The sequence below is a fragment of the Neovison vison genome, chromosome 5 (genome assembly GCF_020171115.1).
Source record: "Neovison vison isolate M4711 chromosome 5, ASM_NN_V1, whole genome shotgun sequence".
Taxonomy (NCBI): domain Eukaryota; kingdom Metazoa; phylum Chordata; class Mammalia; order Carnivora; family Mustelidae; genus Neogale; species Neogale vison.
This window is the reverse complement of record NC_058095.1, coordinates 56,986,577-57,013,597: the sequence shown is the minus strand read 5'-3', so window position 1 is coordinate 57,013,597 and position 27,021 is coordinate 56,986,577. Positions and strand designations below refer to the sequence as shown.

Sequence of the window (27,021 nt, the reverse complement as noted above, 5' to 3'; positions counted from 1 at the left end):
GGGACAAGGGGACCGGGCGTGGGGACGGCGGTGCGTAGTGGGGAGCGACAGGGGAGCTGTGCCTGACTCCTCTGCAGGGGCGATTCGCCTCGGTGTGGCCGCGGTCACCCGGGACTTACGCCGACTATGGCTCCCTCGCGAGGACTGATTCACACGGATGATTCACAAGTAGGGAATGCGGGTGCCCCGGGCCCAAGCCCGGCTAAGAGGCGGAAGGGGTCTCGGGGCACGTTGGGGAGTGGGCGGACCAGGGCCCCAGGGTAGCAGTGGGCCCCTGACCGAGAGCAGGGCAGTGTCCCAGTCACACAGGTGTCATCAGCTCCTCGTCTCCCTCTCAGCCCCCGGTCCCTCCCTTCCCAGCGGGGCTCGGGCTCCTGATACCCATCTGGGTGAGTCCCGTCCTGCCAGCCAGAGAGACCGGCTGTGTCAGAGGCAGGCAAACAACTATTAGGGTGGGGAGAGGGAGCCCGCAGCGAGCCGGGGCAGCGACCGCGAGCTTCGGGGGAGAGAGGCCAGCGAGCCCCGGAGCATCCAAGAGAAAGCAGGGCTTTCCCTGGGAAGCCTCCCTGCCCCTGCCTAGCCCCCTCCTCAGGGACTTCGCAGCCCGACAGCTCAGCCCCGCCTGGCCCACCGCCCCCCTGCTCCGAGGCGGACTGCCTGCTGCTGTGGCCACCGCTGCGGGGCCATCCTTCCTTCCTCCCCACCATGGCCGTGTACCGCGTGTGTGTGACCACGGGTCCCTACCTGAAGGCTGGCACGCTGGACAACATCTCTGTCACCCTGGTGGGCACTAGTGGAGAGAGCCCCAAACAGCTGCTCGATCGCCTGGGCAGGGACTTCGCCCCTGGATCTGTAAGTTCGAGAGAGGGAGGAGGGACCCCTGAAACCCCGTGGGAAGGGAACCCTAAAGGAGGAGAGGGTCATTCCCCCAGGTCATTCCTCCAACCCTGCAGAACTCAGGTGCTGACCTCCTCACCGTCCTATTCTGGTCTCTGGCTTTCCTGGGGAGCCCATCCATTCTACCCAGGCAGGGCTGTGAAGTAAGAAGGGGGCGATGCTGGGGATCAGGAGAACTCTACCTGCTTCCTAGCTCCTCCCATCATCCCATGGTGGGCTGAGGGCAAGTCACTTACCCTCTGTGAGTTGGGGGGTTTCCTGTTCTCTGGAGGGGATCTGCTTGCCTCCGCCAGGCCCCACGACGCCAAGGAGGCTGCTGAGGTCCAGGATCCACTCTGCTCAGTCGCCCTGCCTCTGGGAGCTGTGGCTGCCTCTGCTTGGTTGAAGGGGTGCCTTTTCCTAATTCTTGCAAAGGCCCTGCGTGGCTTAGCAGCCCTCAGTTTATATGCCAGAGCAGGCGCAGATGTACGCCCGCAAGGTCTAAGGATGCCCCCGCCGTCCCTCCCCTCTCACCTGCTGGCTTCTTGGTCCCCCCAGGTGCAGAAGTACAAAGTGCGGTGCTCCTCGGACCTGGGTGAGCTCTTGCTGCTGCGTCTGCACAAGGAGCGCTACGCCTTCTTTCCCAAGGACTCCTGGTACTGCAGCTGCCTCTGTGTCACGGCCCCCGATGGCACCCATTCCCACTTCCCCTGCTATCAGTGGATTGAGGGCTACTGCACCATAGAGCTGCGACCAGGAACAGGTGGGCAGGAGGCGGGAGGTGGGGGCTGGCCTGGGTTGCAGGAGGCATCCGTGGGGGTCAGGGGGTGGGGAACCTCCCGGAGCCCATGCTGCAAGGAAGACGGGTGGGGTGGGGTTAAGGTTAGGGTAACTGCAATCCAGAGCTCTGAAGTCGATGCTTTCTGAACAAAATTGAGCCTCTAGAGCCCTGGAATTTCAGCAGGGAATTTCTAGGCAGTGTATGCCCCTCTGGGGACGCAAAGACTAGACACACACACTCTTAGCTGCTCACATGACTCACAGACAGAGACACAAGTGCAAATATACAGAGCTTCGAGTTGCTTTCGGCCGACTCCCTCTGCGCTCCCCCAGAGTGAATTTCTCCTGTGCCCAGAGCAGACTTGAGCTGAGAGCAGAGTCACTGGGTGTCAACAGGTGCAGAAGCTGGAAAGGCCTCGCCGATGACTACTATTGGCTTTTCTGGTGTGGACGACGTCCCTGTGACGTGCTCTTAGGATTCGCCCTGGCATCTAGGGGGCCTTTCAAGGATGCCGAGCTCGAGCTCCTTCAGCCTCTGGACCCCCACCCACGTCTTCTGAGCTATCTGATCCCAAGAGGCATGGCCAGGGCTGGTCCAAGTGTTGACATGAGTGTTGACAAGTGTGGATGAGAGGTGAAATCTCGGCCCCCTAGTGGGTTCTTTATCCTAGCATTTCCGTCTGTCCACCGCTTCCCAAAATATATTCATGCGTCAGTCATTTTTCAAGAGCAGGGCTTGTACATAGTGTCAGAGCACCACACTAGGTGCCGGGAATACACAAAATGACTAAAATGTAATTTCTGCCCCAAAAGAGTCCTGGGAAGGAGGCAAACATACAGTTAGGATGATCGTTATAATTTTGGGGTGAGGTTTCCTTGAGTCCCTTCTGCTGATGAATGTGCAGAGAACATGGGGTATCCCTGTCACTGAGGGGTGGGTTCAAGGTTGGGGCATTCAGACAAGTTTTCCTGGAGGATATGTTGTTTGAAAAGACACGTGTATGATAAGTACTTTTCATTCCCCACAGCAAAAACCATTTGTCAGGACTCCCTTCCCCTCCTTCTGGACCACAGGAGACGGGAACTCCAGGGCCGACAGGAATGCTACCGGTGAGGGAGGCCTAATTTGACTTCTTTCCCCACCTTTATGCCGATCTCAGCCTCCATCAGACAGTCGCTAACTCTGACCTCAGATCCAACCTTGGGGTCCCGGCTCCAGTCAGGACCTCGTGTAACCCTAACTTTCATCTGAGCTTGACCTGGAGTCCATACCCAGAACACCAGTACCAACAATTGTCCCAATAGCATCGGTGAATCCATACTCATCTCCCTCCCCCAGCTGTCCTTGATGGCCCCCGGATGTCAGACATGACCCTGGCCTTGACTGATCTCAGTCCAGCCTCAACCTCAGCGTCCCCCCCCCCAAACCAGCGATGATCTTAATCTCAACGCAGACCTCTCTCTGAACCTGTCTGGATGTTTGTGTTATCCTAAAATGCTATGCCCACCTAAAGCCTAGTGTCTTCAGAGAGAAAATTCTAATTCTTCATCACCTACCCCAGAAAGTGGGTGGTTTCTAGGAGTTTTTTAAAAATTATTATTATATTTATTTGACAGAGAGAGACACAGTGAGAGAGAGAGAGAGAACACAAGCAGGGGGATAGCGTGGGGGGTGCGGTGGGAGAGGGAGAAGCAGCTTCCCCCTGAGCCCAATGTGGGGCTTGATTCCAGGACCCCAGGATCATGACCTGAGCCAAAGGCAGATGCGCAATGACCCAGGCACCCGGTTTATGTGAGTTTTAATTTAAAAAGCTGAAGTCTATGTTTACTTTAAGTTTGACTAGCCACCCCTGACCTCTTTCCCCTGGAAGGTGGAAAGTTTATGCCCCTGGCTTTCCCGGCATGATAGACGTCAGCAGCTTTGAGGAGATGGAGACAGACAAGAAGTTTGCCTTGACCAAGATGACACCTCGAGCAGACCAAGGGGACAGGTGAGGGGGGACCCAGGCTGGGGAAGAAGGTGGAGGGACGTGAAGTGAAGGCTGGGACGATGGGGCTCGGACAGCCGGGAACGAGAAATGTGGCGGCAGTCCAAGAGTGAGAGGCGGAATGGGCAGGGGTGGGGGGTGATCCCGAGGGTCTGGCAGGGATGTGGCTTCCAGCGGACAGGGTTGGGCAGGAGTCCGGAGCCAGGAGAGGATCCAGGGAAGGAATGAAGAGGAGTGGGCTGTAGGTCCATCTGACCGGTGTCTGTCTTTCTGTCTCCCTGCCACCCTCCATAGCAGTGGGAATCGGTACCTGCCAGGCTTCCCCATGAAGATTGACTTCCCATCCCTGATGCACATGGAGCCCAACATTCGCTACTCGGCCACCAAGACAGCCTCCCTGCTCTTCAATGCCATTCCCGCGTGAGGCCACTGCCCTCCCCGCACTCCTGTCACTCTCCCTTCTGCTTCCACCCTGCCGGGCATATCCACAGCTCTGTTTCTGTCCCCCCCACACCCCGCCCCTGTCCCTGGCCCCTCTCTCTGTCCCCTTCCTCCCCCCTCCACTCCAGTCTTCCCCTTCTGTCCCTGGTCTCCCCCACTCTGTCCACGGTCTCCCCCACTCTGTCCCAGTCTCCCCTTCTCTGTCCCCAATCTCTTCCTTCTCTCTCCATTCTCTGACTCCCCATCACCTCCTCTTTGCTCATTTGTCACCCCCGCTCTTTCCAGTCCTCAAATCTATGAAATGAACGAGCCCCTTCTCAGTGCAGAGCTTGGTCCTGGGCCCTGTAGGTGGGACCATGTTAAACAGGACAGGGAGGCCAGGTCCTAAAGCTTTAAAGGAAGTGAAGTCAGACCACCTCGTGTTCAGATCCCAGAACCCACACCTTCCAGCTGGGTGACCTTGATCTTCACGTGGCCTCTAAACCATGTCCTCATTTGTTAAAATGACAGTAGCACCCTTACCTGCCTCGTAGGTCTGGGGGAGAGTAAGTGAGATGACACCCAGCACAAAACATCTCTCAGTGGATGTGACTGAGTGTTAGGATGTCATCTTCCACCATGAGGAGCTCAGTGTCCCTAGGGAGATGTGTGGCACAGCTAATTAGGAACCAGAGGGGCCTTTAGCAGCTGGAGTTCACAGCTGCGGCTCTAAGTGTGACTTCTGGAGGGGGTGCCATCGACCCTCGTGTCCAGAGTCAGCCTGGGGCCAGCAGGGGCCAACTGGTGGCTCTCAGAAAGGCAGGTGGGACAGAGACGGCTTTGGGCCATGGAAAGGAGAGGTGAGCAGAGAGAAGGTGAATCCTGGGCAAAGTCAGGTTGGTTTGTCTGGAGGATGGAGAGACTCAGCTGACCATCTGTGCAGGGACTGCCTTAGAAGGCCCAGAGGAGTCTGGGGCAAGGGGCTGAGTCCTCTTCCTTGGGGCTTCTGTACCTGATTGACTGGGAGAAGGACTAGGGGGAAGAGGGCAGATGTGGAGTGAGTGGGGAGCCGGGGAGTGTCTGGGCTGGAGCACAAGGTGGTCACAGGTGGCTCAGGCCTCAGGCCTGGGCAGGGCTGAGGGATCAGGGTCACCTGAGCTGGTCCCCAGATGGACATGTGGGTCTAGGCAAGGGAAGCCTGGGAGACCACTAGGACAGCCTGTGTGGGGCTCAGAGGAGAGCCCATGGGCAGGGAGGGTGAGGGGGGCACACATTTCGCAGCCACTGGGGATCCGTGGAGGGCAGGGGTGGAGGCTGGGTCTCAGTGTAGGACAATAGCACCATGCCCTTGGAAAAGGAAGATACTTTCTTTCTCCTTTACTGCCTCTTTGCTTTCTGCCTTTTTTTTTTTTTTTGACAGAGAGAGAGAGATCACAGGTAGGCAGAGAGGCAAGCAGAGAAGAGGAGAAAGCAGGCTCCCTGCTGAGCAGAGGGCCCGATTCAGGACTTGATCCAATGACCCTGGGATCATGAATGGAGCTGAAGGCAGAGGCTTAACCCACTGAGCCACCCAGGCACCTGTCTACTTTTTTTTTTTTTTTTAAGACTTTACTTATTCATTTATTTGAGGGAGAGAACAAGTGGGGGATAAGGGCAGAGGGAGAGGGAGAAGCAGGCTCTCTGCTGAGCAGGGAGCCAGAGGCGGGAGTCTATCCCAGGACCCTGAGATCATGACCTGAGCCAAAGGCAGAGGCTTCACAGACCGAGCCCCCCAGGTGCCCCTCCTTGCTCTCTGCTTTAATACTGAGCTCCCACCCGGTGTTTCCCCTCTTTGGGGCCTTACAGAGCAGGTGCTCGGCAAATGCTGTGGACCGGGAGTGGCTCGGGGGACACTCAGAAAGTCGTCCCCGGGGTTGTGAGGTCATGGCACCCACACCCTTTGGGCACCTGAGCATGTGTACCCTGCCTCCCTCCCCCACCGCTTGCCACAAACCCACCTGGTAGGCGGTGCGTTCCCTTCCATTTGACTCGGTGAAGCCATTGAGTGATTATTATGAATCAGTATGTCGGGCCCAGGCCAGTCCTGGCCCTAAGGGGCTCACGGTGTCGTGTGCAATAGAGAGTGGCTGGAGGACGTGGATTTACTGTGTCACGCAGGGAAGGAGGAGCGTTTTTGTGGAAGATACACACCAGGTGTGTGTTTACGCGGCGTCCGGCTGTGCTCTGTGGCTTGTGTCTTGTTCACAAGACACACAAGACACACAAGACTGTGTCTTGGCTAGGTTTGATCGAAGGTGGAGAGGACAGCCCAGCTCCAAAAAATTTAAACAGTACAGACACCCACAAAGTGAAAAGTGCATGGTCCCTCCTAGTCTGGCGTGCAAAGTACACCTCCGGTTATGATGTGTCGCGAGAAGGTTGTGGTTGGTCGGGACTGCTGGTGGCAGGCATCCTGGCCAGACAGAGGCCAGAGAAGATCTGTGACTAGATGGAAGCTTGGAGAAAGGCCAAGGCTCCGTGGAAGACTGGCTGTGTTCGCATATGGACTCACCCTTGCAGAGCCTCAGTGGGCCACTAGACTTTTCTCGAGGGCGCAATGTTAGGCACCTCTGATCAGGACATTGACCTGGTCGGGTCCCACCAGGCCTCTAAGCTGGGAGGCACAGTGCCCCAGGCAGCTCTGGACCCCACCGTTGCTTCCCCTCCTCCGCAGGTCCTTGGGCATGAAGCTCCGCGGGCTGTTGGACCGCAAAGGCTCCTGGAAGAAGCTGGATGACATCCGAAATATCTTCTGGTGCCACAAGACAGTCATTTCGGGTGCGCAGAGGCAGGCAGTTGTCCATCCTCCCCACCAGCCCGTGCTCGGAGCCCTCCGCCCCATCCTGGGAAGGGGCCCTCTTTCAGCCCTCTCACAGACACCGCGGAATCGCAGGACGAGTGGCTCCTGATTTCCTGGGCAACCACCTCACAGATTCCCCTTAGGAGCTCATGCCACCTCCCCTTCCTCTGGGAGGGGACAGGAATAGGGGAGTGAGGGCCGAGAAATACTCTCCCTGCTAGGGAGACGGTCAAGGGTTGGATCTTGGGAAGTGGTTTCCAGGCCAAGCAGCCCCGTCTCTTGCCCCCCTAGAGTACGTTACAGAGCACTGGTGCGAGGACCCCTTCTTCGGGTACCAGTACCTGAATGGTGTCAACCCCGTCATGCTCCACTGCCTCTCCATTTTGCCCAGCAAGCTGCCCATCACCAATGACATGGTGGCCCCCATGCTGGGACCCGACACCTGCCTGCAGACAGAACTAGAGGTGGGTGAGGTGCCATTATGGACAAGAGATGGGCGTGGCGGGGAGTGGTGGGATGGCTGTGTCTGCAGCCCGCATGGCAACTTTGAGTTGGAGCAGATGGGGAGGGGGGGGTGGATGGGGCTGGGCATGGCTGGGAGCCTGAGGGAGGCCTGGGGGATGGTACACGTGAGCAAAACGGCATGAAAGAGAAGACCCTGCCTGTGTTCTGGGGCCTCCAAGATTCACAGTGCTGGGGCCCAAAGAAACTGATTTTAGGACAGGTGGAAGGAAGGCAGTGCCTCTGGATACAAGAGGAACAGTCATGGAGACCAGAGCTTGGAGGGCCTGGGGGGAGATGATCATCAGTCTCTCCGGGGCAGCCAAGCTCTCAGGCAGCCTCCAGGAGGCTGGAGATGGGGCAGTCAGTTCTCAGGTCATTTTCCTGTTGTGGGATATACTGACAGGGTCACTGAGTTGAGAGAGCAGGAAGGACCAGGTATGGGGTGCCTGGGAGAGGAGGCCAGCTTCCCCAGGTGGGAGGTGCCGCACCAGGGACTCAGCTGGACCTCATTCCGAACATTCTGGGGAGGGCGGGGTACCGAACTCTGGGCAGGAGCACAGGCACCGAGCATTACTGAGGCCCCGGCTGGGGTGGGAGTGGGCGGGGGACAGAGAGGGCAGCGCAGCGCGGGTCGGAGGGCGCTGTGAGCCTCTGTGTGCCTTCCCCAGAGGGGGAACATTTTCCTAGCCGACTACTGGATCCTGGCCGAGGCCCCTGTCCACTGCCTCAACGGCTGCCTCCAGTACGTGGCCGCCCCGCTCTGCCTGCTGTGGCTCAACCCGCAGGGGGCGCTGGTGCCCCTGGCCATCCAGGTGAGCGCCGGGGCTGGAGGCCGAGGCGGGGGGCGGGGGCGGGCTCAGGAGCACGCTAGCAGTCTTGAGACTCATCCCCTTATTATTCTGGGGCGCAGCTCAGCCAGACCCCCGGGCCCGATAGCCCCATCTTTCTGCCCACGGACTCTTACTGGGACTGGCTGCTGGCCAAGACGTGGGTGCGCAACTCCGAATTCCTGGTGCACGAGAACAACACGCACTTTCTGTGCACGCATCTGCTGTGCGAGGCCTTCGCCATGGCCACGCTGCGCCAGCTGCCGCTCTGCCATCCGATCTACAAGGTCTGTGGGCCCCCCCGGGCGGGGGCCGGAGCGGGCGGGCCGATTCGGCCTGCTCCCCTGACCTTCGGCTCCTGTGCGCTCATCCCGCCCGCAGCTCCTGCTCCCCCACACTCGCTACACGCTGCAGGTGAACACCATCGCGCGGGCCACGCTGCTCAACCCCGAGGGCCTCGTGGACAAGGTGCTGCCTCTGCCCTCGGCCCCCCGCGCCCCGCCTCTGAAGTCCCGCCCCGAGGACGCTTTGCCCCGCCCACAAGCCTCTTCGGCCCCCAATCCCTCCTCGCCGTCCCTGCCAGCCCCATTCCACAAGCCCCGCCCATCCCGCCGGTCCCCAGACTTGCCCCGCCAACCAACCCGGGCCCCGCCCCCTCAGGCCTCCGAAGTCTCCCGGAGGTGGGCAGGGCAGCCGCGCTGGATCGCTCCCCCCGCCGCCCCTGCGCCGGCGTCGCGACTTTCTTTCAGTTACCTGATATCTAGGGAATTTCTCCCATGCATCTAGTAGGACTGCCGCTTCCGAGGCGCGTGTCAGTCCCTGTGGAGGGGTTTGATCCGTGTCTTGGACTCCTTGATTAACACCCCTAGGGCTGAGTCCGTAGTCTCGTCTCGTCCCCAAGTCCCCAAGCTGGGCTGTGTTGCGTGTTCTCAGGTCACCTCGGTTGGAAGACAAGGCCTCCTCTACCTCATAAGCACGGCTCTGGCCCACTTCACCTACACCGATTTCTGCCTTCCGGACAGCGTGCGGGCCCGCGGCGTCCTGGCCATCCCCAACTACCATTACCGGGACGACGGCCTAAGGATCTGGGCGGCCATTGAGAGGTGCGGGGTGCAGGCCTGGGACCCTATAGCCAGTCTGGCCCCACCAGGGCCTCCTGGCTGGGGTGGGGGAGGGGCAGTGTGGACCCCTGTTCTCATGCAGGCTGGAGAGTTGAGGGCTGGATGTCATGGGTGCTTCAGGTCCCCGCAGGGAGCTCCCCCAGGGCGAGAATTGCGGTTGGAGTCCTCGATGAAATGACTGCTGGCTTGGGAGGGGCTAGGTTGTGTATGAACACAGCAGCTGAGAAAGGAGAGAACAGGGTGTCCAGAGGAACTGGGTGGGGACAGGTGCAACAGTGAGGTGTGGGCCGGGGCCCCCAGGCTCTCCTCAGTGCACTCCCCACTCCCAGACCCCTGTGGGGGAAGGAGGCCCAGAGCACCCATGGCTCAGGAGTCCCCAAACCTGGGCCTTCGGGTTCCCTCTGGATCTGGGGGCTCCCACTGGACTGAGGTGGGGTCTTGATGGACACTGGCTGTCTGGCTCTCCCTAGCCTGAATGGTACTGGGCTTTGGATTTCTGGCCAGGCCCAAGCCCAAGGTCTCCCCCGTGGCACTAGCATCTCTTTCCTGCAGCTTTGTCTCAGAAATCGTGGGCTACTATTACCCCAGCAATGCGTCTGTGCAGCAAGACTCGGAGCTGCAGGCCTGGGTCGGTGAGATCTTTGCTCGGGCGTTCCTGGGCCGGGAAAGCTCAGGTATCCCATCCCCCACCCACCAGCTCCCAAAGACCCGGTGTTCCCTCTGGCCTCACCTGTTACCTGGTTCTTATTTAGGGACAAGCCTTTGAAGTGCATCCTATCATTAGCCTCGCTGAACAGATGAGGAGCAGGCATACAGAAGGCTTTGCAGATAGGGGCAGAGGCGGGATCCAGAGCTGGCTCTCACGGTCTCCAAAGTCCTTGCTTGCAGCCACTGCTCTGTGACCCTCTGGTTCTTCCTCGACCTTTACTTGAGCCTGCCCATTCACTGCTGCCTGCGGAGCTAGGTGGATGTGTCCCATCACGTGGTAGGAGCTGTCTCCAGCCTCAGAGTCTGAGGATTCTGGAACCATCTCTCGTACTTCCTCATGCTTGTCCCACCAGGTGGCCCCTCTAGCCACCAGCCTCTTTCATTTCTTTTGGCCTCATGGGGTGACATGGTCCTGCTGCCGCCTTGTTCTTCCCTACTAACACCTAACACTAATGTCCCCCCCTTCTTCTGACACTGCCCGAGAGGCTTTTGAGACCCACCGACACGATACCAGTGGCCCCCTCTTCCGCCTCCTTTGCTCAACCTCAGCAGACCATCCTCCCTTCCTTAACATCTCCCCTTAGCCCCAGGGAGGAAACATCCTCTGAGCCTCCCAGGCCTCTGCCACGACCCCATCCCAGCTATTGGCTTGTCCCAACTGGATCTGTCTCCTCTCTACCATCCCGTAATGGAGTGATCCCTTCTCCCATGTCTCCTCTGCTGCTGATTCCAGACTTGGAAAGCGCCCTGCCCCCCATCCCCTGAAGAACTTTTCATTTTTGCTGCTGTCTCATTGTCACCCTTGAGACCAGCACAGAAAAACTACCAGCTACAGGTTCTGAGACTTCTTTTATCCCTTTAAACAACAAATTTTAAACATAGAGAGTGTAATGTATCAAACACCCACTCACCCACTGCCCAGATTCAACAAGCACTCATTTGATTAATCTCTTGCTTTTTAAAAAATTTTTTATTTTTTATAAACATATATTTTTATAATCTCTTGCTTTTGTTATTGCTGAACTCTTGTAAATTATGCCCATTTCCTATTTTATTCCAAATCAATAGGCAACTCCAAAAAAAAGTTTTTCTATGGAACCACAATACTGTCATCACACTTGACAAAATTGACGATAAACTCCAATATGAACCCATAGAGGGAGAGGCAGACTCCCCATTGAGCAGGGAGTCCCACACGGGGCTCGATCCCACGACCCTGAGATCATGACCTGAGCCAAAGACAGATGCTTAACCAACTGAGCCACCCAGGCACCCCTTTTGGGTCCTTTTTTTTTTTTTTTTTTAAAGATTTTATTTGTTTACTTGACAGAGAGGGAGATCACAAGTAGGCAGAGAGGCATGCGGCGGGGGGAAGGGTGGGGGAAACAGGCTCACTGCTGAGCAGAGAGCCTGTTTTGGGGCTCCATCCCAGGACTCCGAGATCATGACCTGAGCTGAAGGCAGAGGCTTAACCAACTGAGCGACCCAGGCGTCCCCCCTTTTGGATCTTTAAAGGATGAAATGCACTTGCTTTGCAAGCCTATTATTAATCCTGGGTTGACCTGATCCTGATGGCTTCCTCCCCCTGCCCAGGGCTTCCCTCCCCCGCTTTTTGGGGCTGTTTCTTATTTAAGACCTGGGGCAGCCGGGGGTCTAATTATTGCTGGCTGACTCCCCTATCTTACTTTATTCAACCTGTCTCTGACTCTGTGAGCTTATCGGAGTTCAAGGCGAGGCACACTCATTAATTAACTTCAGTCAGTGTGACTTTTGCTTCCATATTTCACGGAGAGCAAATTAACTACAGGAGCTACAGAAAAATTCCCACAGAAGGCCTGATGTCCTTTGCCTTTTAATCTCAGCCCTTCCAGGTTAGACTATCTACCTCGATGGGAACATCCAGAAAATTCCCCCGGACTCCCAGTCAGACGCCTGGTCTTTCCCCCACTGCTCTGCATCCCGACTGCAAACTCTGAAGCCATCTTTGGCTCCCACTTTGTCTTCCTGTTTCCTAAGTCCGGTTGGGTGACCAATTCCTCTTGTCACCCTCCTGTCCCCCTATCACCACCCTATCCCGTTTCCCATAGTGTGGCAGCTGCTTCTCCATAGGACTCACCGTTCCCAGCCTCTTGCTGCCCGCCCATCCGGTCTGTGGGGCCACCGCCCTGACCATCCTCAGAAATTGTCCCCAGAAACTGCGTGGCCTGGCCCATGCCATGGCCTCGCCTCCGATAAGGACCCTCCCTGCCCCTTTGCCTTGCTGATGCCTCATTCCTTCCGGCTCTGCCTTCTTACCTTCTTAGGCATTCACTCCTATCAACCAGTAATTACTGGGCCCTCAGTATTAAGTATTGTTCTTGCGGCTGGGGTTCGGCAGTGACCATGACAGATGGAGCTCCTGGCCTTCACTGAGCTTCCCATTCTGGCAGGGAGATTCGGAGAATCAACAAACAAATATGTCAGGGGGTGGGCTAGGAGCGCTCAGGATAAGGAAACAGCCCGTTGGGGTAGAGGGAGTTTTTTCAGCTAGGTGGTCCGGGAAGGCTTCTCGGAGGAGGTGACTTTGAGCAGAGAGCTGAAGGAAGTGAGAGCGCTAGTTCTACGACTAACTGGTTTTCTCACGGGGCTGACGCGATTGGGTGTATGATTCTAAGGGATCGTCGCTCTGACTTTCGGGGGGAAGGGTGGAAGCAGGTGGGTTCATTTGGGGGCAACATGATGGAGACCGGGAGGTGGTGAGACGGGATTGGCTTCTGGAAGTATTGCCTGATACGCGCAACGTGAGATAAAAAGAGGAATGAGCACACAGGCTGTGGTCTGAGCGACTGGATAGAGCCACCAGAATGGGACCACGGTGGGCAGGACGGGTCTGGGGAGTGTGCGAGGGAGGGGACCAAGCATCAGGGTTTGTGGGTGAGCTGTCTGAGAGGTGGCACAGACACCCATCTTGGAGCATCAGGGGGCACCCGCAATTATGCCCACGGCTTCATCTAGAATCCAGGGACCAGGCGGAGTGGGAGGTGTGAATTTGGGAGTCCTCGGCCCTTGGGAAACAGTCAAAGCCATTGATTTGGACGAGAGCAGTGATGTAGGGAGGAGAGGACTCTGAGCTGAGCCTGAAAATGCCTTCTTCCTCTGTCATCTTTTTCCTATCCAGAGCTAACCCACTCTTCTCTTCCTGCAGGGATGCCTCCCCTAAGCGCTTCAGCCCCAGGGTCGGTTTCTGCCCTGCCTGGGCTCTCCTTGGGTTGCCGAGCCCTGGCCTTGGAGCCCCCTTCTGTTTCCATCACTGTGAACTTATGAGTAATGCACTCTGGTCACCTGCCTTTGTTGCTAAGCCCAGCTGTTGTGACATTCTGCCATTGGGTGCTTGGACAAGTCTTGGTGAACTGGGTAGAATTAGATCATTAAGTGCTGGGGCACCTGGTAGTTCAGTCTATTGGGCATCTGGCTCTTGGTTTCAGCTCAGGTCATGATCTCGGGGGTTCCCGGGAACAAGCCCCATGTCAGGTTCCACGCTCCGTGGGGAGATTCTCTCTCTCCATCTCCCTCTCCCTCTGCTCCTACCCCCATTCTCATTCTCTCAAATAAATAAATAAATAAATAATTCTTAAAAGATCATTAAGTGTTATCAGGGGCTGCAGATAGATGTGGGGAGAAGAGCCAGACTGGCTGTCAGCTTGAACTTGGCTCCTTCCTTGTGAGCTCTGCTGGCTGGCCATTTCCTGGTTCAATCCCAGTAGATAGCCCCTATCCTGACCCCCTTCAGAGACTGCAAACCTTGGTGATGACCCACCATCCCTTACCTCAGCCCAGCCCTAATCTTAGTCAAAAGACAATAGTGACCAAATGCTCAGCCCTCTCATCCTCACTCTCCCCTTGCGGTGAGCCCCAGCCCCAAGTTGCCCCTAGGAATCCGGTCCCCTCCCTCCACACCCTTTTCCCTTCCTCCCACACCCAGGCTTCCCACGCCAACTGTGCACTCCAGGAGAGCTGGTGAAGTTCCTCACTGCCGTCATCTTCAACTGCTCCGCCCAGCACGCCGCTGTCAACAGTGGGCAGGTGAGGTGGCAGGGGGCAGGCTTGGGGGCACTGGGCTATGCAAGGCTGGGCTCAGCTCTGGATATGAGGCCAGAGTTGGGGTTGAGAGCAGGGGTGGGTCAGGGTTGGGGTGGGTTTACGATTGCAGCTGAGGTTGGGTGGTGACTGGGTGGGGTAGAGGAGTGAAGGGTCAGTGTCGGATGAGGTCTGGGTGGAGTGGGGTTCAGGCTTGTAATGGTGACTCCAGCTGGTGTTTTGTTGGGAAGAAAACCTATAGGACCTGTCCTGGTAAGGACACAGCCAAGGGGAGTATCAGGCCACAATGGGTGGCATGCCAGCTTTTTGGTTCTACTCCTTCCTTGGTGATTCACTCCACCTAGTCCAGGAACACTGGGTGGGGAGTGACAAGGGGTGAGCCTCCTACCCCACTTCTGGAATTTTCTATCCTGTACACCCTCCCCCTTCCCTTTCCTCCATCCCTTCATTTCTTAACTGTGAGACGTGGGATGGTAGGAGCAGGATCGGGAATGATGAAGGAGCTGGTTCTCCCCCTCTGGCCAGCTGAATCAACTGGGGTGGGGTCTCTACAGCATGACTTTGGGGCCTGGATGCCCAATACCCCATCATCCATGAGGCAGCCTCCACCCCAGACCAAGGGCACCACCACCCTGAAGAGTTACCTAGACACCCTCCCAGAAGTGAATGTCACCTGTACCAACCTTCTCCTCTTCTGGTTGGTCAGCCAGGAGCCCAAAGACCAGGTGTGTACGGGGTATGGGATGGGATGGGGGTGGAGGTTTACAGGACCTGGGCAGTGGCAGTGGTGGTAACTGTTCCGGGGGTCTTGGGGACTGAGTGCCGTCATTTATGCCCATTGCTGAGCTTGTCTTGGGTTCCTTGGTTTCTTTAGGAAATGATAGTTGATCCCCAAAGACATACATTGAAACAAATACCAGTTTAGTGGCTGGGGCACAATGTCTATCAAATTCGTCAGTTTACCAATCCACTCACTCATCTGTCTGTTTATCCATCCATCTATCTATCCCACCCACCCATCCACCCATGTGTCCATCCATCCATCTATCCATCCGTCCATCCATCCACCCATCCACCCACCCATCCATCCATTGATCCACCCATTCATCCATCCACCCGTCCATCCATCCATTCATCTATCCATCCGTCCATCCATCCATCCATCCATCCGTCCATCCATCCACCCATCCACCCATCCATTCATCCATTGATCCATCCATTCATCTATCCATCCATCCGTCCATCCATCCATCCATCCATTCATCCATCTATCCACCCGTCCATCCATCCACCCATCCACCCATCCATCCATCCATTGATCCATCCATTCATCTATCCATCTGTCCATCCATCATCCATCTATCCATCTGTCCATCCATCCACCCATCTATCCATCTGTCCATCAATCCACCCATCCACCCATTGATCCATCCATTCATCTATCCATCCATCCATCCATCCATCCACCTATCCATCTGTCCATCCATCCATCCATCTGTCCATCCATCCACCCACCCATCCACCTATCTATCCATCCATCCAACCATCTTTCCTTCCATCCATTCACTTATCTATCCATCTGTCCATCCATCCACTCACCCATCCACCTATCCATCCATCCAACCATCCTTCCATCCATGCATCCATCCATCCTTCTACCGACTTCTTCATCCACCAAGCATTCATCCATTAACTTTTCATCCATTCATCTAAATATTCACCACACGTTATTTTGGGGACTCCCTACATGTCAAGATGGCACCAGGCACCAGGCATATAAAGCTGAATGAGACCTTCCTGCCTTCTGGAATCCAACAGTCTAGTTGAGGAGACACACAGGGACATGTAAAAGGGCATCACAGTGTTGTAGGAATCATTGATGTACGAATGTGTACTTCATGAGCATTTGCAATGTGTCAGACATTGGTGGGCAGATATGAACCCTATCCTCATGAGCTTAGTCTCGTAACAGAGGTGAGAATGGGGACTTGTGGAACCTGACTGAGTCTGGGCAAACCCAGGAAGGCTTCTTGGAGGAAATGACATCAAAGCTGAAACCTGCAGGTCAAGTAAGAGCTCGGCAGACAAAGGAAGGGCAGAGTTAGTTTCTAGGCAGGAGGAAGGACACAACCAAGTGAAATGAAGTGAAGGTGAGTCCGTTGGTGTGTTGGTAGGATTGCAAATGGCTTGGTGCAGGCACAGTGTTCATTCAGAGGAGGATGGGGAACCACTGAAGAGCTTTAAACCCCCCGGGATGACATGGCTGAATCTGTGTTTTAGCAAGAGGGCCTCTGTGGCTATGTGGATGGTTGAGGGGGCAGTTCTAGGCAGAAGCAGGCAAGGAGGCTGTCAGGTCGGCTTGGTCAGGAGAGCAGCTCCTTGATCACCAATTACCAATATTTCTATTCACACATGGGGTCATCTGTCCCGCCTCTGGCCTCCTGGTCTTGTTCACAAGCCCTCTGACGTCACAGGAATGTCATTTCTCATGCTTGACTCCTTTCAGTGCAGATGTGTGTTATCTTCCTAACAAGTTTTAATTACCATCTCATGGCCTGGGAATGGCAGGAACTTGTCCCTGGATCCTGCTCCTTTCTGGTCCTATTTCTCAAGGACTTGGAGAAGTTCTTTTTTTTTTTTTTTTTTTACTATAAAGGAAAACACTCTGTTTTTTTTTTTTTTTAAAGATTTTATTTATTTATTTGACAGAGCGATCACAAGTAGGCAGAGAGGCAGGCAGAGAGAGAGAGGAGGAATCAGGCTCCCTGCTGAGCAGAGAGCCCGATGTAGGGCTTGATCCCAGGACCCTGAGATCATGATCTGAGCCGAAGGCAGAGGCTTTACTGCACTGAGCCACCCAGGCACCCCAACACTCTGGTTTTTGTTTTGTTTTGTTTTTGTCTACTTGCAGAATATTACTATTCCCAATACTTTCACTCACTCCTTCTAGCCACTGACTGTGTGTGGGACCAGCAGGTGTCAGATAATTAACTCCGTTCTGACACTCTCTTTGCAGAGAGTGCCAGGTCCCATGGGTTCAGACTCAGTCCCACAAGATGCCAACCCTCTCTGATGCCACCCACAAGCCTAGGTGCTTCTGACCCACCAGCTAAAACTACAACAACCCCTCACCCCCAGCCCCAGGTTTGGTCATTTGCTGTACCAGCTCACAGAACTCAGGGAAGACCGTTTACCTACTAGATTACTGGTTTATTATAAAAGGACTTAGCTCCAAACAGCCAGAGATGCGGTGGGCAAGGTGGGTAGGAGTGGGTGCAGGGCTGACTGGCCCTCCCTGGCTTCCCCGCCCTCCCCATACCTCCCCATGTGCACCAGCTGGGGAAACTCTCCAGTCCCCTGCTGCTAAGGTTTTTCTGTCTCTTATTACCTAGGTGCCATTGATTGAATCATTTGACCACTGAGGATTAAGTCAACTTCCAGCCCCTCTCTCCTCCTGGAGGTTGGGGGTTGGAGATGAAAGTTCCAACCCTCTAATCACAAGGCTGGCTTTTCTGGCAACCGCCCCCATCCTTAGGGGCTTTCCAGAAGTCACCAAATGAAATGTAAACTCAGGTGTGGTTGAAAGGGCCTTATTATGATAACAAGATACTTTTTTTTTTTTAATTTATTTGACAGAGACAGAGATCACAAGTAGGCAGAGAGGCAGGCAGAGAGAGAGGAAGGAAAGCAGGCTCCTCTGCTGAGCAGGGAGCCCGATGCGGGGCTCAATCCCAGGACCCTGGGATCATGACCTGAGCCGAAAGCAGAGGCTTTAACCTACTGAGCCACCCAGGCGCTCCGATAACAAGATACTTTTAACACTCAAACGCTTACAAAATGATAAGGGTTTTAGGAGCTCTGTGCCAGGAACGGGAGGAAGCCCAAATGTATGTTCCTTTTTTTTTTTTTTAAGATTTTATTTATTTATTTGACAGAGAGAAATCACAAGTAGATGGAGAGGCAGGCAGAGAGAGAGAGAGAGAGAAGCAGGCTCCCTGCTGAGCAGAGAGCCCAATGTGGGACTCAATCCCAGGACCCTGAGATCATGACCTGAGCCGAAGGCAGCGGCTTAACCCACTGAGCCACCCAGGCACCCCTTTTTTAAAGATTTTTATTTAGTTATTTGACAGAGAGAGAGCAAGAGAGGGAACACAAGCAGAGGCAGTGGGAGAGGGAGAAGCAGGCTGCCCTTGGAGCAGGGAGCCCAATGTGGGTCTCAGTCCCGGAACCCTGGGATCATGACCTGAGCTGAAGGCAGATGCTAATGACTGAGGCACCCAGGTGCCCCCCTCCAATGTACATTCCTTACTGTAAACCACAACATCAGGGTGATGAGGCATGATAGGCAAGAGGTTGAGGGTGGAGGGCTCCTTCCTAGAAGCCAGTGAGGGGTCTAACCTAGAAAATTACAACAATAGCAAAAAACAACAATAACAGTAGCTATTGCTTCTTGGGGGATCCAGCATGTCTCAGTCATTAAATCAGATGCCTTATGTATGCTATTTAAAAATACGAAGTAAGTAAGGAGCTTTGTTTAAAATGCTTAGTACAGTGCCTAACATACAGGTGTTCAATAAATGGTAGTTCCTTTTTTTTTTAAGATTTAAAAAAATGTTTTTAAAGATTTTATTTATTTATTTGGCAGAGATCACAAGTAGGCAGAGAGGCAGGCAGAGAGAGAAAAAGGGGGAAGCAGGCTCCCCGCTAAGCAGAGAGCACAATGCGGGGCTCAATCCCAGTACTGGGGCTCAATCCCAGGATCCTGGGATCATGACCTGAGCTGAAGGCAGAGGCTTTACCCACCCAGGTGCCCCCTTAAAAAAAAAATTAAGTAAACTCTACCCCCCCACATGGCGCTCCAACTCACAACCTTAGGATGAAGAGTCACATGTTCCACCAGTGGAACTGGCCAGGCACCCCAAATGGTAGTTGCATTTTACAGGGAAGAAAAGTAAGCAAGTTGGTTCAGAGACACTAAGTATGTTGCGCAAGGTCACAGAGCTTTTAACCCAGCCTGTCATGTTCCTGTGTTCTCCTTTTTGGACAGCTACACTATTGTTTTATTTATTTTTGTTTATTTATTTGAGAGAGAGAGAGATCACAAGTAGGCAGAGAGGCAGGCAGTGGTGGTGGTGGGGGAGGCAGGCTCCCTGCTGAGCAGAGAGCCTGATGCAGGGCTTGATCCCAGGACCCTGAGATCATGACCTGAGTCAAAGGAAGAGGCTTAACCCACAGAGCCACCCAGGTGCCCCTACACTATCGTTTTAGGAGTTAGATGTCAATCTGGTAAATAAGACATAACACTGATTCTTTGAAAAGACCAATAAAATAAAGAAACCAGAGACAATCCCAATCAAGAGAGATGAGAGATGAGAGAGACCAATGTACAACATTTGGGAGGAGTGGAAAAGCAAACAGCCGATAATTGAGAAGGTTGAAGAAATTAAAAGAAAACATGACTTGCAGTTTTGGAAATCGAGGTGAAAGAGATGATTTTCTAGGAAAATGATAAATAAAAATTGACACCAGAAGAGATGAAAACCACACATAAATGGAAAAGGGTGTAAGAGGCCTGATCCCCCTTCTTGCAAAGGGGGGCTCTACTCAACCTTCAAGGACCAAGTCATTCCTAAATCACTCAAACTTCTCTAAAGTATAGAAAAAAAGTGGACACTCCCCAAATCATGTTACTGGGACCCTTGATACCTGCAGCTGGCCAAGGTGATGCTGTTAAGAAGGGAAGTGGGTCTCTGGTAGTAAGTCCCAGTCCCAGATCCACACTTCCCCCGGTGTGACCCTGGATGTGTAATCAGGCCTCTCCAAGCCTCAGTTTCTTTATCTGTGAAGTGGGAATGATAAGAACACCTGTCTAACAGGATTGTTGCACTGTCATGGCAGTCCATGTCAAGGGCTTGCAGCGTGTTAGCTGTAATTAAGAAAATGAAATTATAAACGTGTTCCACTTAGCTGCAAAGATCTTAAAAATACATCATTAGCCAATGAAGGCCAATACTACATAGTAAGACAATAATATGCCACACTGAGGTCTCGTTTATTCTAGGAATGAGAGGAATGAGAGGTCGGTTCACCCTGATGAAATCTAACGATGTAATTTATTACATCAATAAAGTAACACCATATAATCATCTCAATACGTGAAAGAAACATTTGGGAAGTACGAACAGTCATTACTGATGAACACTCAGTGTAAAGTGAAACTCCCATACCACCCTTTAAAGATTTTATTTTATTTGCTAGGGAGAGAGCACATAAGCAGGGGGAGAGGAAGAGGGAGAAGCAGGCTCTCCCTTGAGCAGGGAGCCCGACGCGGGGCTCGATCCTAGGACTGGGATCATGACCTGAGCCAAAAGCTGATGCTTAAAGACTGAGCCCCCCAGTGCCCCTGGAGGGGACCCTTAAAGATGTCTGGTCCAAGGCCTGGCTTCCCGGTGCAGAAACGGTCTCTGAGCAGGACTGTTAGGCAGAGGACTACCAGCAGAGGGAGCACTAGCCTCGGGCTGACCATTCCTGCCCCTCGCTGACCCTGAGTTGTAGGGTGTCGGGTCTGCTCTGGGCAGCTCCCCAGAGTGGGGAATAGCGGCTTGGATGGTCTGAGTTTGCAGTGGCTGTTCTGGGTGAAGCCCCTGGCGCCATCGTGACTGTGCGGTGGCCAACGTGGTCCTTCACTCTCCTTCATCTCATCCCCAATGTCCTCCGGATCGCCTCCCGGTTTTTTTCCAGCGGCCCCTGGGCACCTACCCGGACGAGCACTTCACAGAGGAGGCCCCTCGGCGGAGCATCGCCGCCTTCCAGAACCGCTTGGCGCAGATCTCGCGGGAGATCCGGGAGCGGAACCAGGGGCTGGAGCTGCCCTACACCTACCTGGACCCTCCGCTCATCGAGAACAGCGTGTCCATCTGACCCCCTCCTTTCCCAGCCCTGGAAGAAAGGCTCCAGCGCCAGCACAGGAGGAGGGCCGGCTTGTCAGGGTCCTCTCGTTCCCGCTCAGCGGGACTTTCACTGCACCTGGGGCCTTTTCCACCCAGGGTGGCGCTAGCTTCCTACAGGTGGGCCCTGAGCTGTGAGGTACCCGCACAGCAGCCTCCAGGGTGAGAAGCCGCTGCCTAAGGTCGAGGGCAGAGCAGGTCCTTCGAGAGAAAGGCAGCCCATCACCCCGTGCTCTACTTGGGGCAGGCTCCTAACTTCCCTCTCCTGTGGGAACCTACCTCCTCCCATTGGGAACCCCACAGGCACTCTGAGCTCCCCCTTCCTGTACCACCCCCCCCCAAGGCCCCCGGTCTTCAAACTCTTCCTCTTACCTTGTCGCTTTTTTCCCTTCGGCTTTCCTCCAAACCTAGGACCCACCAGTCTAACTTTCCTCTCTGGAAGAACCTGGAAAACGGGCAAGAGAAGATGTATGGCCTGGGTCTGCTCTGGGGTCCCCGGTGACCCCATCAGCATCTTTAAGGGGAGGGTTAGGATTAGAGCTCAGCTTCCATGGACATCTAGCTGCAGGCCAGGGAGTCTGGGTGTGTGCGGGGACCCTCCCCAGCCCTTGTCCTGTCCCCTCCCTGCTGTTTTCCTGTCCTTGAGCCCAATGAATTTAATAAAGTTCAACATATTTGACTCCCATTTCATTTTTGGTTTGGGGTGTGTGTGTGTGTGTGTGTGTGTGTGTGGCTGGTGTGGGAGGGGGTGGGAGGAGGAGGGAGCAGCAGCGAGTTCTTGGACCCTCTGTTCTGGAGACAGGGGCCTCCCAGCTCAACCCAGCCCCTAGCCAGGCCCCGCCTTCCTGCCTTCCTCTCCCAGAGTGTGTCACCCATCCGGAGGCGAGGGGATATCCAGACTCACAGGGCTGACAGGAAAAAAGCAGGTGCTTTGCAAAACCTGAGAACCAAGCTTCTGGGTGTGGGGTTATTAGCGCTGCCGCTAGGATCTGGTTACTTTTCTGGACGCGGGGAAGACTCAGTCTCCGGGCCTCTGGTGGTTAGGTGGAGACAGGATGAGCTCTGGTCAACCAGTTCCATGCGGAAGGGATCCACGGGATGTGGGTCCCCTCCGGCCCGGGGCACTTAGTCACTTGCGTGAGACCCTCTAGAGCTCCCGTCTCTCTGCCTCTGCTGTTCAAGAGACCTACATGGAGATGGTGTAGCCATCAACTGCTGTCTCGGAGGGACCAGAACAGAGCTCCCCTGCTGACCCGGGCTGGGTGAGGAGCTGAGAGAGAAATACACTTCCGTGGGTCCCACCGCTGATTCCGGATGGTTTGTGGCTGCAGGGTTACCGATGCAGATAGCAATCTGGGGAGTCTGATGTCCTCCCTTGCAGCTCCAAAGCCCTTAGAAATAGAATGCTGGGGTGCCTGGGGGGCTCAGTCAGTGAAGCATCTGCCTTCGGCTCAGGTCATGATCCTGGGATCCTAGGATTGAAACCCACATCGGGCTCCTTGCTCAGTGGGGAGCCTGCTTCTCCCACTCCCTCTGCCTCTCCCCGGCTCATGCTCTCTCTCTCTCAAATAAATAAATAAAATCTTAAAGAAAGAAAGAGATCTGTGTGGCCCTCAGCTCAGTCATGGGTAACTTCTCTCTCCACAGCCACCCAATAACCCCTTCCTTCCCTGTGTCCCGTTTCCCCTGACTTTGGTTCCGGCCCCTTTACCTCCTCTGTCTCTGGAGTCATATTCTGTGCCTGACAAACCCTGGTCACAGCCTCTCTCTGGCCAGAGTCGCTGTGCCTTCAGCCAGGGACCCGGGAACAGTTCCTCCATCCCTCCAGCGCTGGTGGCAGGGGAATCCATCCTAGGGCTTTTCTGTTGCCATAACTGGTGACCCATCCAGACAGTACCCTGGGCAAGGGCTTTGCTAGGCTGTAGAGTCTCCCAGCCCCACGCCAGACCACTGCCTGGCTCATTCTCCCATTTAGTGGGGATCCTCCAGCTGCCTTGACCTTGGACGCCAGGGTTGAGGATGACGGGAGGTGCTGGCCGAGCTACGTCAGCCCCACGAGAACCCAGGGACTGAACTTCCTCTCCAAAATGGTCATCCTTGGCCCCCGCTGTGCCAAAACTCCAGAGCAGCCATGGTCCTACAGATCCAGACAACAGCACTGCCCATCCCTTTCCCTGTTCCCTTCAGGCCCAAGAATCGTCTCCCCACCACCATTCAGCCAAACCCCTTCTCTGGCGGCCTCTGGGGAGAGGGGATGAGGGCTGGGGGTGGAAAAGGACAGTCTGGGGCCATGCCGCGGGTGGGGTTCCTACCTCCTTTCCCTGTGATCCCTGGAGGGCAGCCCCATGCCAGGCTGTAGGAGCAGGGGTGCCCGGGAATGTCTCACCTGCAGGTTCTGACCTGAGAATTTAGCCAAATCCCCAGACTCTGTGTACCTTAGAACAAGATCAAAGGGGGGTGCCTGGGTGGCTCAGTGGGGTAAGCGTCTGCTTTTGGCTCAGGGAATGATCTCGGGGTCCTGGGATTGAACCCCGTGTGGAGCTCCCTGCTCTGTGGGGAGCCTGCTTCTCCCTCTCCCCCTGCCTCTCCCCTCAAATAAAGAAATAAAACCTAAAAAAAAAAAAAAAAAGGGAACAAGATCAAAGGACTAAGAACTAGCCAGAGGCACCCCAGTGTGGTGGGGCTGTGGCAGAGGCTGGATGGAAGCACGCCAGCCTCTTTTCCCAGCTGGTGTTGAGCTAGTCCTCAACCTCAGTGGCCCCAATGTGGCAGATGAACGGGAGGGACAAGTAGACCTGGAAAGTCCCTTCCAGTGCCGGCATTCTAGGATCCGCTTGCCTCAAACCTCCCGTGTCCTAGTGTCCTAGATGCCGTTCCCTATTGTTGGGTCGGGAGCCGGGGAGACAGACGGCAAGCCCAGGAACAAATGAATCCTTCCAGAGCCCGCAGGTGGAGCTGGGAGATGGCAACAGGACTCCGTGTTAGCAGGACTGGGGGTGGGGTGACACTGAGGTCTGGTGGTCCTGGAGAACCACTGGGGCAGGGGCGGACTAGTTGAGACTGGGATCAGAGCAAACCACTAGAGACAGCCCAGTGGGGAGGTGGGGGAGGTGCGGAGGGAGGGGCGGCAGAGGTGTTACAGACCACATGCTCAGGGAACAGAGGGCCAGAGTTGCTGGGATAAGGTGACAGAGGGGTGGATGGATGTTGGTCACCCGCAGTCCTGACGTCCACACTGTGTCCTTGGATTTGATTCTAAGGGCAACAGCGTGTGATGCGCCAGCGAGTTTTAAGCAGGAGAGTGACCCCATTCGATTTTTTTCTGTCCTGGGGGGCGGGGCCCCAGGGGTTGCTCCCCGCCTTGCAGGGCTTGGGGTGGGGCAAGCAGGGGGTGCCCCAGCCATGAGGACTCAGCTTCCTGTGTGGGTGGCCCTTGCGAGCCAACCCAGAGAGCTCGTGTCCTTCCCAGGGACCTCCCCTGCTCCCCAGTCCAGCCCTGGTCCAGGAGAACCAGTTTTTCAGCCCAGTGAGCACCTACCCAGAGGCACGCATCCACGTTAGGGCCGTACGTGGGGAGCGCCCCATCTTCATTCTCATGCCTAGTCTCATCCACGTGCTCAGCCACATTCGTGTCCCGTCCCCCACTGCCCTCACCTCCTTCCGTTTCCTTCAGGGACTGATCCTCACTCCAGATCCTTGTCCTGATCAAACCCAGGGGCCACTGCGCTCTTGCTTTTGGGGGACAAACGGATTGGGGGGGAGACCTATTGATCGTGGATTATGATTTGAGAAGACAGCTTTTGGGGGATGGAGGTAGACCCCCACCACTTGGGGTGACACCCAAACACTTCTACACCATCAGCTCCCTGTCCTGCTCCCCCAAATTCCCCTCACACTTTATCTTGCAGGCACCCTGCCTCCTCCCCACACCCCACTATGTGATTTTACCACTGGATTACAAGGTTCAGGAGGGGCCTCTAACCCCCACTCCCCTGGGGACTCTGTGTCCCAGAGGGGTCTGGAAATGCCACTTCCCAAACCCCTGAGCTTCAATCCCAAGCCACCCCACCCTGCTCCAAGATTAGCAGCCCCCTGGGGGCACAGTCTCGAGGAAAGGGGAGTGGCTGCCAGGTCCAGACTGGGAGAACTTGGCTTGGAATTTGCATCTTATGATGCAAATTTGCAGCATCAGGCTCCTAGCATCCCCCAAGAGTCATCTGGATGGCTAAGCGGAGCCCAGGAGGGCAGGCCTGACCTGCCTGACAGCTCCTGGTCCTCAGCCCAGGGCAGCACTGTGCCACATAGATGAGACAGCCCTGCCAGTCACCTACAGTCATACACAGGCACGACTATCCCCAGCCTTCTCCCCCATCCTGTCTCCATCCCCTTAATCAGTTCCTCTCCCCCACCCCCATCCCACCTGGTCCTTACCCCAATCTAGCTCTCTTCTCCGAGTCTCCCCCTAGTCCAGCCGCATCCCTGATGTGCTTCTTAGCCCTGACCTCCTCACCCTGATCACACAAGCCCACCTACCATTAAGAATCACGTTTCAAGACCAGGTGCTGGGTACTGGGCCAGGAGGTGGGGAGAAAACCCAACCAAACAGAGGACAGTCTAATCCAGTGGGGAGGATGGGCACCAGTCAAAGATGTTAGCTGTGGTGCCGTGGAGCCATTAATAGTGAAATCTGGCCTTCCTTGATGAAGCCCTTATCAAGCTAACATCAGAAGGAAGAGGAAACTTAACCCGGTCCAAGTGGTAGAGTGGGACAGCATGTGCAAAGGCCCTGTGGTTGCAAGGGGATTGATCTCACTTCCTTCATGCCTTTATTCAAAAGTCCCCTTGTTGGGGTGCCTGGGTGGCTCAGTGGGTTAAGCCTCTGCCTTCGGCTCAGGTCATGATCTCAGGTCATGATCTCAGGGTCCTGGGATCGAGCCCTGCATCGGGCTCTCTGCTCAGCGGGGAGCCTGCTTCCTCCTCTCTCTCTCTCTGCCTGCCTCTCTGCCTACTTGTGATCTCTCCTTCTGTCAAATAAATAAATAAATAAATAATCTAAAAAAAAAAAAGTCCCCTTGTTGAAGGGCTCTTCCCTGACCCCTCTCTATCTAAAGTTTGCTCCCTTATACTTTATAATTTCCTTCCCTGCTTCTCCTCGGTACTTGATCACCAACATAATATTTTATTTACTTCATTAGTAAGCTGTATTGTCTTCCTAGAATGGAAGCTCCAGGAGGAAGGCGGTGATTTGCTTTGGGACGAGACCTAGGAGACAAGGCCACGGGAGCTATGTGAATGGATGATGTCATTATCAGAAAGGTTAGAAGGAGCAGCCGCCAGGCCTCAGCTGGGGTTGGACGGCATGGGGATGACAGGAGCACATTTGGGTCTTAAAAAGGTCATTTCAGTCCCTACCTCTGATCACAGCCCTGTCCTAAGGGCTCAACCTGAATTGCAACCTCCTTTCCATTCCTCACCCAATCCGGAACCTTCTGGAATCTTCTCTCCACCTCAGAATCCCAGCCCTCTTTGATGTTAACTTGGCCCTGGGCAAGTGTGACCTTCCCTCAATGGTGACAGAAGGGTGACACCTCGGAGGAAACCTGGGCTGTAGCTTCCTGGTTGGTGGGAGCTGCTCCTGGGAGGCAGAAGCAAAGAGGACAAGTCCAAGCCAAGTGGGCGGGAATGTGACTCTCCCCTCACTGTCCCTGAGAGTAGACCTCCCACCCTCTCTCTTAATCTACCCCCAGTCCCAACACCTTCCTAAAGTCAGCTCTACCCTGGGGCCTTGGCCAGTCCTCGTGGCTCCTGGAAACGAGCCCCCAATCCCAACTCCCTTCTGGCTCCAGATTCTCTGCAGAGTGTAATGTCCAAACTGATAACAGAAAGATCGTTTCCTTCTCTTCCCGCAAAGCTCCTCCAGAGCTTACTGCTCTG

At 55.0% G+C, this 27,021-nt stretch overlaps 1 protein-coding gene across 1 annotated transcript; it reads left to right on the top strand.

The window, feature by feature from the left end:
• The first annotated feature begins 405 nt into the window (after nt 1–405).
• On the top strand, nt 406–21,766 carry ALOXE3 (arachidonate lipoxygenase 3). The gene is made up of 15 exons (XM_044249030.1): nt 406–852; nt 1,435–1,639; nt 2,685–2,766; nt 3,528–3,647; nt 3,939–4,064; nt 6,778–6,881; nt 7,195–7,367; nt 8,076–8,219; nt 8,318–8,521; nt 8,616–8,702; nt 9,168–9,337; nt 9,908–10,029; nt 14,025–14,125; nt 14,695–14,865; nt 20,882–21,766. The coding sequence occupies exons 1-15, from the start codon at nt 706–708 to the stop codon at nt 21,059–21,061; spliced, it is 2,136 nt and encodes a 711-aa protein (XP_044104965.1). The 5' UTR covers nt 406–705; the 3' UTR covers nt 21,062–21,766.
• Nucleotides 21,767–27,021: the final 5,255 nt, after the last annotated feature.